This window comes from Bos indicus x Bos taurus, chromosome X, assembly GCF_003369695.1.
Source record: "Bos indicus x Bos taurus breed Angus x Brahman F1 hybrid chromosome X, Bos_hybrid_MaternalHap_v2.0, whole genome shotgun sequence".
NCBI lineage: Eukaryota > Metazoa > Chordata > Mammalia > Artiodactyla > Bovidae > Bos > Bos indicus x Bos taurus.
In genome coordinates, this window is record NC_040105.1 from 57,082,562 (window position 1) to 57,095,370 (window position 12,809).

The window sequence follows — 12,809 nt, forward strand, 5'->3', positions numbered from 1 at the left end:
TGGTTTGATTCCTGAGTCGGGAAGATCCGCCAGAGAAAGGATAGGCTACCCATTCCAGTATTCTTGGGCTTCCCTTTTGGCTCAGCTGGTAAAGAGTCTGCCTGCAATGCAGGAGATCTGGGTTTGATCCCTGGGTTGGGAAGATCCCCTGGAGAAGATAAAGGCTACCGACTCCAGTATTCTGGCCTGGACAATTCCATGGATTGTATGGGGTCACAAAGAGTCGGACACTACTGAGTGACTTTCACTTTCAGTTTTAGAGCTATGGATAGATTAGATAGATGGGTGGTGGTGGGGAATCCATATGGATAGGTTGGTAAATAGGTGTATGAGGTTAATATACAAATGGATGAGTGAATGGGTAGGTGAGTTAATGACTAGATGGATAGGTGACTAGATGGTGAGTTAATGACTAGATAGACCCATCTAAATGGATAGATGGGTAGGTAGAAGGAAGGGTAGAGAAATTGATTGTGTGAGTGGAAGAATGGATGGATAGGTGGGCAGTGGGTATGGGGAGGGATGGAGACATGGACAGATCAGGACTGTGATGAACAAATGGAGGATTACATGGGTGGGCAAGTCCATTGAAAGGCTAAAATTGGTCCTGCATTACTGCTCCCCCATTGCCACATTAATTACTAAAGGTGAGGCGTCCTCTGTGTGCCATGCCCCTCTCGCATCACTCCATTTAATGCTTCCAATGACACTCATGTTGGGGTAACTCTCCATGGACAGCAAAGAAAGCGATGCAAGTTACTTGCTCAAGGACACAATCAGTGGCACAGCTGGGGTTTGAACCCACCCATGCCTCAGGCACTCTTGCTGCCCCGGAGCAGAGCCCTCTAGGGAAGGAGGCATGATTTGAGGCTCCTGGATGTGGACAAATGGGGGAGACTGCACCTCAGAGTGGAGACTGCTGGGGGGAGAGCGTGCTACCTGGCCTTGTCCCCATCTGTACTCCCCTTATACTCCCACCCCTATTTCACATCTGACAACGGAGGACAGTGCTCCAGTCCCACAGCAGGTGTCTTAGAGCTGGACTCTTAACCTAGGACCGCCAAGGGTTCTGGCATCTAGAAAAACGCCCCCCCCACCAATCCCCCGCCTCCTCCAGCCTAGGGGGCAGGGTGGGGACACAGCGCTGCATCATTCCCCATGGCACTCTGCGCTCTGGGGCCATTAACCGATGCTTCCCCATCGATTGATCTGCTAAGTGCTGCTGATTCAGACGGGTGGGGGTGGGGGCCCTGGGGGCAGAGGGGGTAGATCTGGGTAGGAAGGGGGGAGTCCAGGAAGGAGGTGGGGAGAATTGGCAAAGCTCCCTGCCACCCCCATTTTCCAGATGACGCGACTGAGGCCCAACCAGCTTTGTAGGAGGCGGAGTCTCCCCAGGGTCCCTCTCAGGCTGTCCTAGGGGAGGGGGCTCTGGGAGCCACAAGGCCCCTCCCTGCCTCTCCCTCCATCTTCCGGCAAGCTCAGAGGGGCGGGGAGAGAGAGCCAGAGGAAGTGGAGAACTCGGAGCAGCTCTGCAGAGGGGGGCAGGAGCTCCGGTGTTTGATACCCCCAGCCCCACCGCTGTTGCTGCTGCTGCAACGGGGACATAGGTGAGGACGGCCCTTGGGGAAGGGGGAGGGGGCCACCAACAGTGTTGTCCTTGTCCTTGCCTGATCCAGCCCCCATGCCCTAGCCCACCCTGGGACAGTCCCAAGGGTCCCGCTGGACCGTGTCCTTCCACAGCCTGCTTCCAGGGACCCAGCCCCCTCCTCCTGCCTGTGCTGCCTTCTCCTCTCCCAGGCCTGGCCGTGGCTGCTTCTCGTCTTCCTCCACCAGCTGCCAATGCCGCTTTTGCCGATGCCCAGCACACACCGCCAGCCCCTCGGGGTGTGGTTTCCCTAGACCAGCCCCCAGCGGTAGGACGCAGCCTGATCCTAGCCTTCCCTGTGGGCCTCCTGCAAGGCCCAACAGCCCCCTTCCTGAGACACACCCAACTTCCTTTCAACATCCCACCCCGTTCTCTAGTCCCTTTGGAGGGGGACCCCACCCCCTTCCTCTTCCTTTTAGCCTTTTTTGATTCCCTGGGAGCTCTGGGGCTGTGCCCAACTTCCTTCCAATTGAGTCCCAGCCCTGAGGGGTTTCCCAGGTCCCTTCCCTCCCCCCGGAACTCTTGACAGCGTGGACCAGGCTTTCTCAGCCGCACCAGATACTCTTCTCTCTCAGACACATCAGCCTTTGCAAAATAACCTGGCCTCATATCTCACCTTTTAGATACCCCACTCCCTTCTCCAGCCCTGCTAGGGTCCCTACCTCTCCTTCCTTCCCTAGAACTCCTGTAGTGTGGACACACCACCCGCAGGCTGTTCTTGGTAGCTCTAGGCACTCAAGACACCTCTCAGCCTCTTTACAACTTCCTGGCTCTGTAGTCACCCCTTAGATGCACCAACCCCTTTCCTAGATCCACGAGGGGGCTCCAATCCCCTTATCTTCTCCCCAGAAGTCTTGAGAGTTTGGACAGCCCTCCTCAACTCTCTCAGACCGTCTACAATCCCCTTCCAGACACTCTCAGCCTCTTGCAAACACCTCTGATTCTGTTTCTACCCCTCTGGATGCCCCAATTCTCTCTCCAAGCCCACTAAGTGGTTCCAGGTCCCTCTTCCTTCCCTCAGAATTCTTGAGAGTATGGACCACTCCCCAGTATTTCCTGCTCCTTCCTAGACACCCCCAGATATCTCTCAGAATCCTTTAGAGCTGTCTCAGTCTCTCTGAACCCTCCCTCAGATCCTTGGCATCTGTAGATGCCCCCCTTTCTTCTCCTTTCCATGTTCCCTAGCCCCTTCTTACCCCCTCAAGACAACCCCCTGGTCCCTCTAAGACCCTCTACATCCCCCCCAAGCCCTTGCCCGTCTCTCTATCTCTAGTTCCTCCTCCTGGTTCCTCTTGGCCTCTCTAGACACCCCCCAGTTTCCTTGTGCGAGTGGCCCAGGGCCTCTCCAGGCTTCCACCATCCTGGAGACAGCCACATTTTCCTAAAGGCTTCCCCCCAAGTCTCCGCGGGCCTGGGGCGCGGCAGGATGGCGGCAGGCGTGGCCACCTGGCTGCCTTTCGCACGGGCAGCTGCTGTGGGCTGGTTGCCCCTGGCCCAGCAGCCCCTGCCCCCGGCACCGGGGGTGAAGGCATCTCGAGGGGATGAGGTTCTGGTGGTGAATGTGAGCGGTCGGCGCTTTGAGACCTGGAAGAACACGCTGGACCGCTACCCAGACACTCTGCTGGGCAGTTCAGAGAAGGAATTCTTCTACAATGCCGACTCAGGCGAGTACTTCTTTGATCGCGACCCGGACATGTTTCGGCACGTGCTGAATTTCTACCGCACTGGCCGGCTGCACTGCCCGCGGCAGGAGTGCATCCAGGCCTTCGACGAAGAGTTGGCTTTCTATGGCCTGGTGCCTGAGCTCGTGGGCGACTGCTGCCTCGAAGAGTACCGGGACCGCAAGAAGGAGAACGCCGAGCGCCTAGCAGAGGACGAGGAGGCCGAGCAGGCCGGGGACGGCCCAACGCTGCCGGCTGGCAGCTCCCTGAGGCAGCGGCTCTGGCGGGCCTTCGAGAACCCGCATACAAGCACCGCGGCCCTCGTGTTCTACTACGTGACCGGCTTTTTCATCGCCGTGTCGGTCATTGCCAACGTGGTGGAGACCATTCCATGCCGTAGCCCTACACGGCGGCCACCAAGGGAGCAGCCCTGTGGCGACCGCTTCCCACTGGCCTTCTTCTGCATGGACACGGCCTGTGTACTCATATTTACGGGTGAATACCTCCTGCGGCTGTTTGCTGCGCCTAGCCGTTGCCGCTTCCTGCGGAGTGTGATGAGCCTCATTGACGTGGTGGCCATCCTGCCCTACTACATTGGGCTCTTCATGCCCAAGAACGAGGATGTCTCAGGCGCCTTTGTCACCCTGCGGGTGTTCCGGGTATTCCGCATCTTCAAGTTCTCCAGGCACTCACAGGGCTTGCGGATTCTGGGCTACACACTCAAGAGCTGTGCCTCTGAGCTGGGCTTTCTCCTCTTTTCCCTTACCATGGCCATCATCATATTCGCCACTGTTATGTTTTATGCTGAGAAGGGCACAAACAAGACCAACTTTACTAGCATCCCCGCGGCCTTCTGGTATACCATTGTCACCATGACCACACTTGGGTGAGTGCAGACCCTGTGTGGGGAGCTGCCCGGTCAATCAATTATACTCACCTTTTCTGTAAAATTAAAAAAGGTTAGATCAATGTTCTCTATCTCTATTTGAGCTCCAATCTGTCATCTGTAAAATTGAGGGAGTTGGATTAATCTCCAAATCCCTTCCACCTCTGACAATGCCTTTATTTTCCCTGTCAGGAGACTTGGATTCCAGGATGGTCTTAGCTGCACTGTTTCTGTTGACATTTCCCCGCCTGAGCCAGTTTTCCCCTCTGCAAAATGAGAAATGATAACCCCTTCAACATCCAAATGGGCTTCCCTGGTGGCTCAGTTGGTAAAACATCTGCCTGCAACATGAGAGACCTGGGTTTGATCCCTGGGTCGGGAAGATCCCCTGGAAAAAGAAATGGCAACCCCCTCCAGTACTCTTGCCTGGAAAATCCCATGGACAGAGGAGCCTAGTGGGCTACAGTCCATGGGGTTGCAAAGAGTCAGACATGACTGAGCCACTTCACTTTCTTTCTTTCACCATCCAGGGTGGATTCAGTCACATTGTGAAAATTCTCATCATGTTTCTGGTGCAGGATAAATAGAAATTAGCTTTCTAGCACCCTCTTTTCCATCTTGAGGGCCCATGTCTCCCAACTCTTAGATTCATCAGCTGTGTGGGGCAGTACCTTTGTGGCTTGGTAATTCCTTGATGTTTCCCCAGAACAAGATATTTTCAGTGTTATTTTTTTTAGTCCTTGAGAGGAAATGGGCTAAAAGCATCAGATGAAATCATCAAACTTATTTTGTTCTTAAAGACTTTGTCTAGGCCAGATACTGTGATCCTTTTCTAAATCTCTATCACTGGGATTAGGTAGGCAGTCCCTGCTTGGTATCTGTTGAGTGAATACATTAGGATTACTCAGTACCTTAGTAGAGGTACAAAAAATTTATTTGAGGTTTCTAAGAAAAATTCTAGTTGGGGGTTCATGATTATATCGACAAATACTGAGCACTGAGAACAGGTTGGAACTGAGTATTTTGATATCTTTTTGTCCTATTCAGTCTTCACAACAACCCGGAGAGGGTGTCTCATAGTTGAGGACATAGTCTGAGATGACACATCACAGAGCCAGAATGGTCAAGTTGGAGAGACTTTTAAATGAGTCAAAGGAAAGAAATAAGAAAGAAGTATCCTGGGAGTGGGGGAGGTTGTGGGGGGGTGGGGGCAGGCACAGCCGGAGCAAAGGCCTAGAGGCTGAAGACTGCAGAGGCTGTGTTTCTGTGGAGCGGATCTGGTTCTGTGGTTAGAACAAAAGTACACTGTGTGATCTTGAGCAAATCAGTTATGGAACCTCTCTGAGCTTCACCCCCCCACCCCCAACCAAACAAGTTGGTAAGATTGGCTCTGCTCCATCTCCATCAGAGGGAGAGGGACCTGGTATGGAGAAACAGAGGGAGAAGTTTCAAGGCTCCCCCCTATTTTTTTCATATGAGGACAGTTTCAAGGTTTCCCCTGAGGGAATAAGAAGGGATCCTACCTAGAGAAGGTAAGACACACGGGAGCAACACCAACAGAGAACTGCTCCTAGGACTCAGAGCCCTTTAGCTGACTTGTGGTGGTGGGACTCTTTGTCGAGGCTATATTTACTGCCTGTGACTTCCTCCTACTCCCCTATTCCAGGTATTAATAGATTTCTAGCTGACTTAAATGCCCAGTGCACAGCTTGGATGGGAGCAGCAGACAGTAGGGGCTGAGGGCCCATTTCTCACTTGACCCCTACTGGTGGCCAGGGAGGTCATTCCCTACAGTTTGCAGAGCAAGAAAGAGTTTGAGTACCTGGCTAGGGTCGCAGAGTGAGTCAGGTTGAATGGGATGCGGTGGGGGACTGAGGGGTGGGTGGGCATATTTCTTGACCTTGGCTTACCTCCCCTGGCCCCAGCTATGGAGATATGGTGCCCAGCACCATTGCTGGCAAGATTTTTGGATCCATCTGCTCACTCAGTGGCGTCTTGGTCATTGCCCTGCCTGTGCCAGTCATTGTGTCCAACTTTAGCCGCATCTACCACCAGAACCAGCGTGCTGACAAGCGCCGAGCACAGCAGGTAACTGCACCTTCCACCTGAGTACCTACTATTCCCCACACCCCAAGCCAGTCTCCTTTTGTTTGCCCACCTGATCTTTTCTCCTCCTCTCTCTGTAGAAGGTGCGCCTGGCAAGGATTCGGTTGGCAAAGAGTGGTACCACCAATGCCTTCCTGCAGTACAAGCAGAATGGGAGCCTTGAGGTGGATAGGGGCTCAGATTGGGGTGAGAGGTGAGCAGCGACAGGAGGTGGAAGGGGCTGACCCTATCCCTCTGCTCTATCCACTCTAGGACAGTGGCGGTGGGGAGGAGCAGGCACTGTGTGTCAGGAACCGCTCTGCTTTCGAGCAGCAACATCATCACTTGCTGCATTGTCTAGAGAAGACGACGGTGAGGCCTAATGAGAGGTGGTATGGCAGAATGAAGGGGGTCCCTTTTCCACCAAGCTAGCTCCCTCCTGGAATGAGAGGCTCACTACTAACTGTAGAAATCAAACAGGGCTTCCTGGAAGAGGCCCCAGTAGAGCTGAGTCTTGAAGGGTGGGCAGGGGAAGGGAAGAGAGAGCAACTGACAGAAAGGAATGGCCTGAGCAAGGGCCTGGGGGTGAGGTAAGTGTGTGGTGCCTTGTGATCATGCCTCCATTCTGCCCACAGTGCCATGAGTTCACGGACGAGCTAACCTTCAGCGAGGCCCTGGGTGCTGTCTCGCTGGGTAGTCGCACCAGCCGCAGCACTTCCGTGTCCTCCCAGCCAGTGGGAGCTGGCAGCCTGCTATCTTCTTGCTGCCCCCGCAGGGCCAAGCGTCGTGCCATCCGCCTTGCCAACTCCACTGCCTCGGTCAGCCGTGGTAGCATGCAGGAGCTGGACACACTGGCAGGGCTGCGGAGGAGCCCTGCCCCTCAGAGGTGAGGACCCCCACCTGCTGCACCCCCCTTTCCCCAGGGAAGCTCAGAGCTTGGACCACAGGGTCTGAGATTTCATGACTCCAGATCTCACCAGTCGAGCTCAAATCCAAACTCCTCCATGCTGGAAGTTTGCTTATCTTGTTTGGAACGCCTCATTTTTCATTTGTACTTTCAACAAACATTTATTGAGCACCTACTGTATGCTAGGTATAGTTTGGGGCATTCTGGAGTTCATTTTAGTTTAGGAGTTTAGTTCAATTTAGGAGGTGAATAGAACAGACAGAAATCCTGACATTATGGAACTTATATTCTAGTGGGATGAGACAGTTAAAAAACAAAAACACAGATGGTGCAGTGTGTTTTATTTATTTGTTTTTGGCTGCACTGTGTCTTCATTGCTGCGCTCCGGCTTTCTCTAGTTGCAGTGAGCAGGAGACTACTCTTCATTGTGGTGTTCAGGCTCCTCATTGTGGTGGCTTCTCTTGTTGTGGAGCACAGTCTTTTAGGCACGCGGGCTTCAGTAGTTGCAGCACATGGGCTCAGCAGTTGTGGCGTGTGGGCTCCAGGGTGTGTGGGCTTCCATAGTTGCAGCACACAGCTTCAGCAGTTGTGGCGCATGGGCTTAGTTGCTCCACAGCATGTGGAATCTTCCCGGACCAGGGATTGAACCTCTGTCCCCTGTATTGGCAGGTGGATTCTTATCCACGATGCAGTATGTTATGTGCCAAGGAGAAAAATAAATCAGGGATGGGGGATAGACAGTGTAGAACAGGGTGTGATGCAGTTTTAATAGTGTGGTTGGGGAAGGTTTTGCTGAGGTGACATTGGGAGTTGAGACCTGAAGGAAGAGAAGGAATGAGCCATGTGGATATTTAGAGAGAGCTTTCCAGGTAGAGCAAATAGCCTATGCAAAGACCACGAGGCAGGAATGGGTCTGCAGGTTAGAGGCACAGCCAGGAAGCTTCTGCATGTAGAGTGGAGTGAGAGAAGGGAAGAGTGGGAGGAGGTAAAATCAGAAAGGAATAGGGACCAGATTGTGTCATCTTCCTGTGGACTGTTGTGAAGACTCTGACACTGTAAGGAGTAACCACGATAGAGAACACTTTTATGTGTGTGCTCATTGTGTTCCAGACACTATTCTGAGCACTATGCACCATTTATTATCTTATTTAATCCCCACAACAACTCTCTGAGGTAGGAAATATTATTTCCATGCTCCAGATGAGAGAAGACAGGTTTAGAGTGGTTAAAGTGGGGTTAGGACTGTTTGAATCCAGAGCACTCACTTGGCACCACCATAATTGAGGGTGCAGGGGAAGCACTGAGCTCAGGGCCAGGGACCCAACAGGCACTCAGTAAATGTCATGATTGCTGTGGCAAGTATTAAGATGACTTTTTAAGAACCTTCCATATTCCCACCCTTATCCACAGCCGCTCAAGCCTCAATGCCAAGCCCCATGACAGCCTTGACTTGACCTGCGACAGCCGGGACTTCGTGGCTGCCATCATCAGTATCCCCACCCCTCCTGCCAACACCCCAGATGAGAGCCAACCTTCCTCCCCTGGCGGTGGTGGTGGTGGGGCCAGCAGCACCCTCAGGAACTCCAGCCTGGGTACCCCTTGCCTCCTTCCCGAGACTGTCAAGATCTCTTCCCTATGACAGGCAGGCCTGCCCATCCAGAGTGCCCTCCCAATTCTTGGGGACTCCTTTCCAAAGCCATATTTTGGGAAGGTAGAGAAGGGCAGGCCTGGGGACCCCTTCTGCCCCCCACTGAGAACTATGCAATGGAGTTTCATGGAATGGCCTACCTGGTGGGGAAATAGCCAGGGAATGGAAAACTTCCCCTACCCCAGACAGTTTTCCTTGTGGGAGCTGAAGTGCTGGGCTTCCTCAGACCCTCAACCTCCTTGCCCCAGCACACTGGGACTGGCCCCTCTACCCAAGCTGGCCTCCTGCATGCTCCTCCCCTCCCCAGTTCTGACACAAGAAGGAGAGGTGAGACTTCCTCTTCTCTCTGGCTGAGCTATGGAGGTTTGGGGATTCAGAGAAGAGAACTCTCACTGATGATGTGGCCTCTAGAAGAAGACCCCACTCTCCACCAGGCCCAGCAACTCCCAAATTCTGAAGCTTGGAATGCAACCACAGGTTTAATGGGCTGTGGTCTCAGCAGTGACCTGCCACCCCTAAACCTTGGCTGAGGGGTTAGGCTGCCTTTCCCCAAACACACAGATAGCACAAACACCACTTCCCTTCCCTGGCTGCTGGAAATGGGTCCCCACAACCCTGTCCTCCACTGGGCCGCCAGCAAACTCTAGCAATAGCAGCTGCTGCCGTGACATTATGCAAAGCCTCTGCCCAGTTTGCTGCAGCATTTACATCTGCCCTAATCATAGGGGCCACCTCTAACTATGCCTCCTTCTCTCTTCTCTGGTTTACCTCCTTCCTGGGTTGGGCTGGAGTCTGGACTGGCTGAGATAAAAGTCTGGCAGCCAGCAAGAACTGGGCTGTGTTTAGAGATCATGGGCTGACTCCATGTTCTTGGGCAGGAGTCCAGAAGCGTCAGGGACTAAGGCCCAGCTTATTCCTGAACTCTAGGAGTTGTAGGTGGCAGAAGAAACTTCTTGATCTCCTTCTCCAACCTCACAACCTCACATATTCCTCTCTCTTCTCCCTCTTGGGTCACCTTCCAGAACTCTCTGTCTGCTCTCAGGCTGAAATCTGGCATCATCTCAGGTTCCCTGTCCCCAGCACTGTCCCTGTGGAGTTGGTGGCTGACAAAGATGTAGTTTCCATCAGTCAATAAAACCTGAGAGGAGAGATGAGGATGAGCACCTCCTGGCTCTGTGGATTTGGGGCTGGGTTGGACTGGGGGGTTGAAAATACTCCAATTTCAATTCCTTTTAACTAGTAGAAGGGCTGTTGTGGGAAAAGTTATGGGAGGTGGATGGTTGCTGGTGTATTTTAGAAGACGGGAATCTAGGAGAAATGGAAGAGGGTGCTTAGGAGAGGTAAATCTACAGCCAGTGAGATAGACTAGGAGATCCTGAGACATGCCCCATGAACATAATTTGCTCCAGCCCCCTCACTCACAGATAGAGAAACTGAGAACCAAGGCAGCACACACTTGCTTAGAGGAGACTTAAAACTAGGCTTCCTGACAGCAAACAGCTCTGAATTAAACCCCGATGAAAAGCATCTCTCGATTTGGCGAATTCCACTTCCTTGTGGATGTCCCCTACCTTTATTCTCTCTTTTGGGCCACTGGATATTCTAGACTAGTGTAACTGAGCTCTGTGGAGCACCGAAAAGACAGCCCTTGGATTCAGGGTGACATGAGTTCCAGTCCCTGGGTTAGAGGATCACTTATCTTCTCTTGCCTCAAGTTGCTAATCTGTGAAATAGAGATAATCATTCACTTATGCACCAAATATTTATTAACTGCATATCATGTCCTAGCCCTGCTGCTGCTGCTGCTGCTAAGTCGCTTCAGTCGTGTCCGACTCTGTGCGACCCAATGGATGGCAGCCCACCAGGCTCCCCTGTCCCTGGGATTCTCCAGGCAAGAACACTGGAGTGGGTTGCCATTTCCTTCTCCAATGCATGAAAGTGAAAAGTGAAAAGTGAAAGTGAAGTCGCTCAGTCGTGTCCAACTCTTCACGACCCCATGGACTGCAGCCTACCAGCCTCCTCTGTACATGGGATTTTCCTGGCAAGAGTACTGGAGTGGGGTGCCATTGCCTTCTCCATGTCCTAGCCCTAGGTGTACAAAAATGGGCAAAGTAGACATCTCTGATCTACAGGAATGAGTGTGGAAGGCAATTAAGCAATTACAACATAGTGTAGTAGAACCAAGATTAATGGATGGCAGGAGAATCTAACCTGGCGGAACAATGAATTGGAATTGGCCAGGCAAAAGACCAAAGAGTGGAACGTTTTAGGCAGAGGGAACAGCATATTCAATGACCTGGAGGTTAGAGCACCAGCTCAGGACCTTGGGAAACTGAAGTGGTTCAGCACAGCTGGTGAGGAGAGTGTGAGGCTGTGATGAAGGTGAGGATGTAGGCCAGATAACAAAACGCCTTTGAAGCTATGATACAGATGTGGACTTCATCCTAAGGATAATGGGGACCCCTGAAGGCTTATAAACAGGAAAGTCATCCTGAGGTTTGTTTTTCAGAAGGATTATTCTGACTGTGGGGAGTGGATTACAGAGAACCAGTCTTGGAGAGAGGAAAAACAGTGATGAGGCTTTTTGCAGTTGTCCAGCTGGCAGATGATAGTGGTTTAGACCAGGTAGGTGGCAGCAAGAGTTAGAAAGTCAAGAGATTGCAGAGACAGGATTGGCAAAACTTGGGGTTGACAGGTATGTGGGATTTGAGGAAGAGGAAACAGGGTTAACTCCCAGGTTTCTGTCTTGGGCAAAGACTAGAGGAGGGTGCCATTCATTCATTGGCAAAAGGAACATCAAAGCTGTTGAGCACACAGTGACAGGCACATAGTACTTGGTGAAGGTTGACTACAATTATTATCATAAGTTCACTTCCAGATGTATAGTGCTGGACAAATATTGAGTAGGGAGTGGGATATATGGGTAAGTGAGATGGTCATGAGAAGATTCAGTGTGATAATTTGCATAGGCATTTGGCACAGTGCCCTAAACACAAACAGCTCAGTAGACGTGAGTCTTCTCCAATTTAGTCTCATAAGCAGAAAATACCATTATAGTCTATTTATTACTGACACCTTTTAGGGAAGACCTTTAACTAGGATTGGCATCTGAAGGGAGAAGGTTAGGTGGCACTGAGAAGAGTTATATGATGGCCTGTTATATGGCTTGGCTCCTAAGACCGGCAAGGAGCCCTCACCTCACAACACTTTCTTCGTTCATGAGCTCAACTCACCCCCATAACTATTCGAGGTAGTCTGGGCAGGCATTATCATTCCTGTTTCACACATGGGTAACCTCAAATTTGAGACACTGGCTTCCTCAAGGTCATACAGTGGTAATGGTCCACGTGTGCCTGGAACTGAGGTCTTCCTGACTCAAAAGCTTGGGGTCCTTTCCATTGCATCACAGTACAGACTAATTTAGTGATGTGCCAGGCATAGCACCAGACCCTTTGCAAGGATTAACCTTTGATCCTTAAATTGGGATTATCATTGCCATTTACAGAGAAGTAGAAACTAAGGATAGGGTGGGTATTAAATGACTTGTCAGAGATCACTCAGATAGAAGAGGCACAGCTAGGATTAGCTTGTAGTTCTCCATCCGTTCAGTAGCAGGAATTTTACCAACTTTACTGCTAGACGCTGGTTGGTGACCGAGCTGGTTTATAAACATTGCTCGATTCAGGTAAACAGTTTCAGAGGAGGGGGAAAAAAAGAAAAAAATTATGTGCCGCGCCTGCGCGCTAGCCACAAAGGCGGGGAGGTCAACGCGAGGGCGAGTGTACGCGGATGCCAGAAAGGGCGTGTCTGCTTCCCGAACACCCACTTGTCCCCACGATGCATGTCTGTCCCAAGGTTGGCCCGTCCGACTTGAGTGGTGGCATCTCTTAACCAATCACCGCGGAACTCGGCCTGTTGCCAGGGTGAAGCGGCGCCCGCCTCTCCACCGGATGTGAATTTGTAGGTGGGTGGAACCG

The 12,809-nt window shown here is 52.0% G+C and overlaps 1 protein-coding gene across 2 annotated transcripts; it reads left to right on the top strand.

Annotated features, from left to right (window-relative positions):
• Positions 1–1,519: 1,519 nt before the first annotated feature.
• Positions 1,520–9,995, top strand: KCND1 (potassium voltage-gated channel subfamily D member 1). Of its 2 annotated transcripts, none has more exons than XM_027534315.1 (7): positions 1,520–1,607; positions 3,033–4,192; positions 6,118–6,280; positions 6,379–6,462; positions 6,551–6,649; positions 6,913–7,163; positions 8,595–9,995. In XM_027534315.1, the coding sequence occupies exons 2-7, from the start codon at positions 3,072–3,074 to the stop codon at positions 8,821–8,823; spliced, it is 1,947 nt and encodes a 648-aa protein (XP_027390116.1). In that variant the 5' UTR covers positions 1,520–1,607; positions 3,033–3,071; the 3' UTR covers positions 8,824–9,995. The 2 variants fall into 2 exon arrangements, with proteins under 2 accessions (XP_027390116.1, XP_027390115.1); XM_027534314.1 differs by having other exon boundaries at positions 1,526–1,607; positions 2,951–4,192.
• Positions 9,996–12,809: the final 2,814 nt, after the last annotated feature.

What these genes read in the sequence shown, in the direction of transcription:
- KCND1 (XM_027534315.1), top strand. Translation starts at nt 3,072, where the DNA reads ATGGCGGCAGGCGTGGCCACCTGGCTGCCTTTCGCACGGGCAGCTGCT. An exon ending in ACAAGCGCCGAGCACAGCAG is followed by an intron (nt 6,281 to 6,378) that starts GTAACTGCACCT and finishes CTCTCTCTGTAG; the next exon opens with AAGGTGCGCCTGGCAAGGAT. An exon ending in ATTGTCTAGAGAAGACGACG is followed by an intron (nt 6,650 to 6,912) that starts GTGAGGCCTAAT and finishes TTCTGCCCACAG; the next exon opens with TGCCATGAGTTCACGGACGA.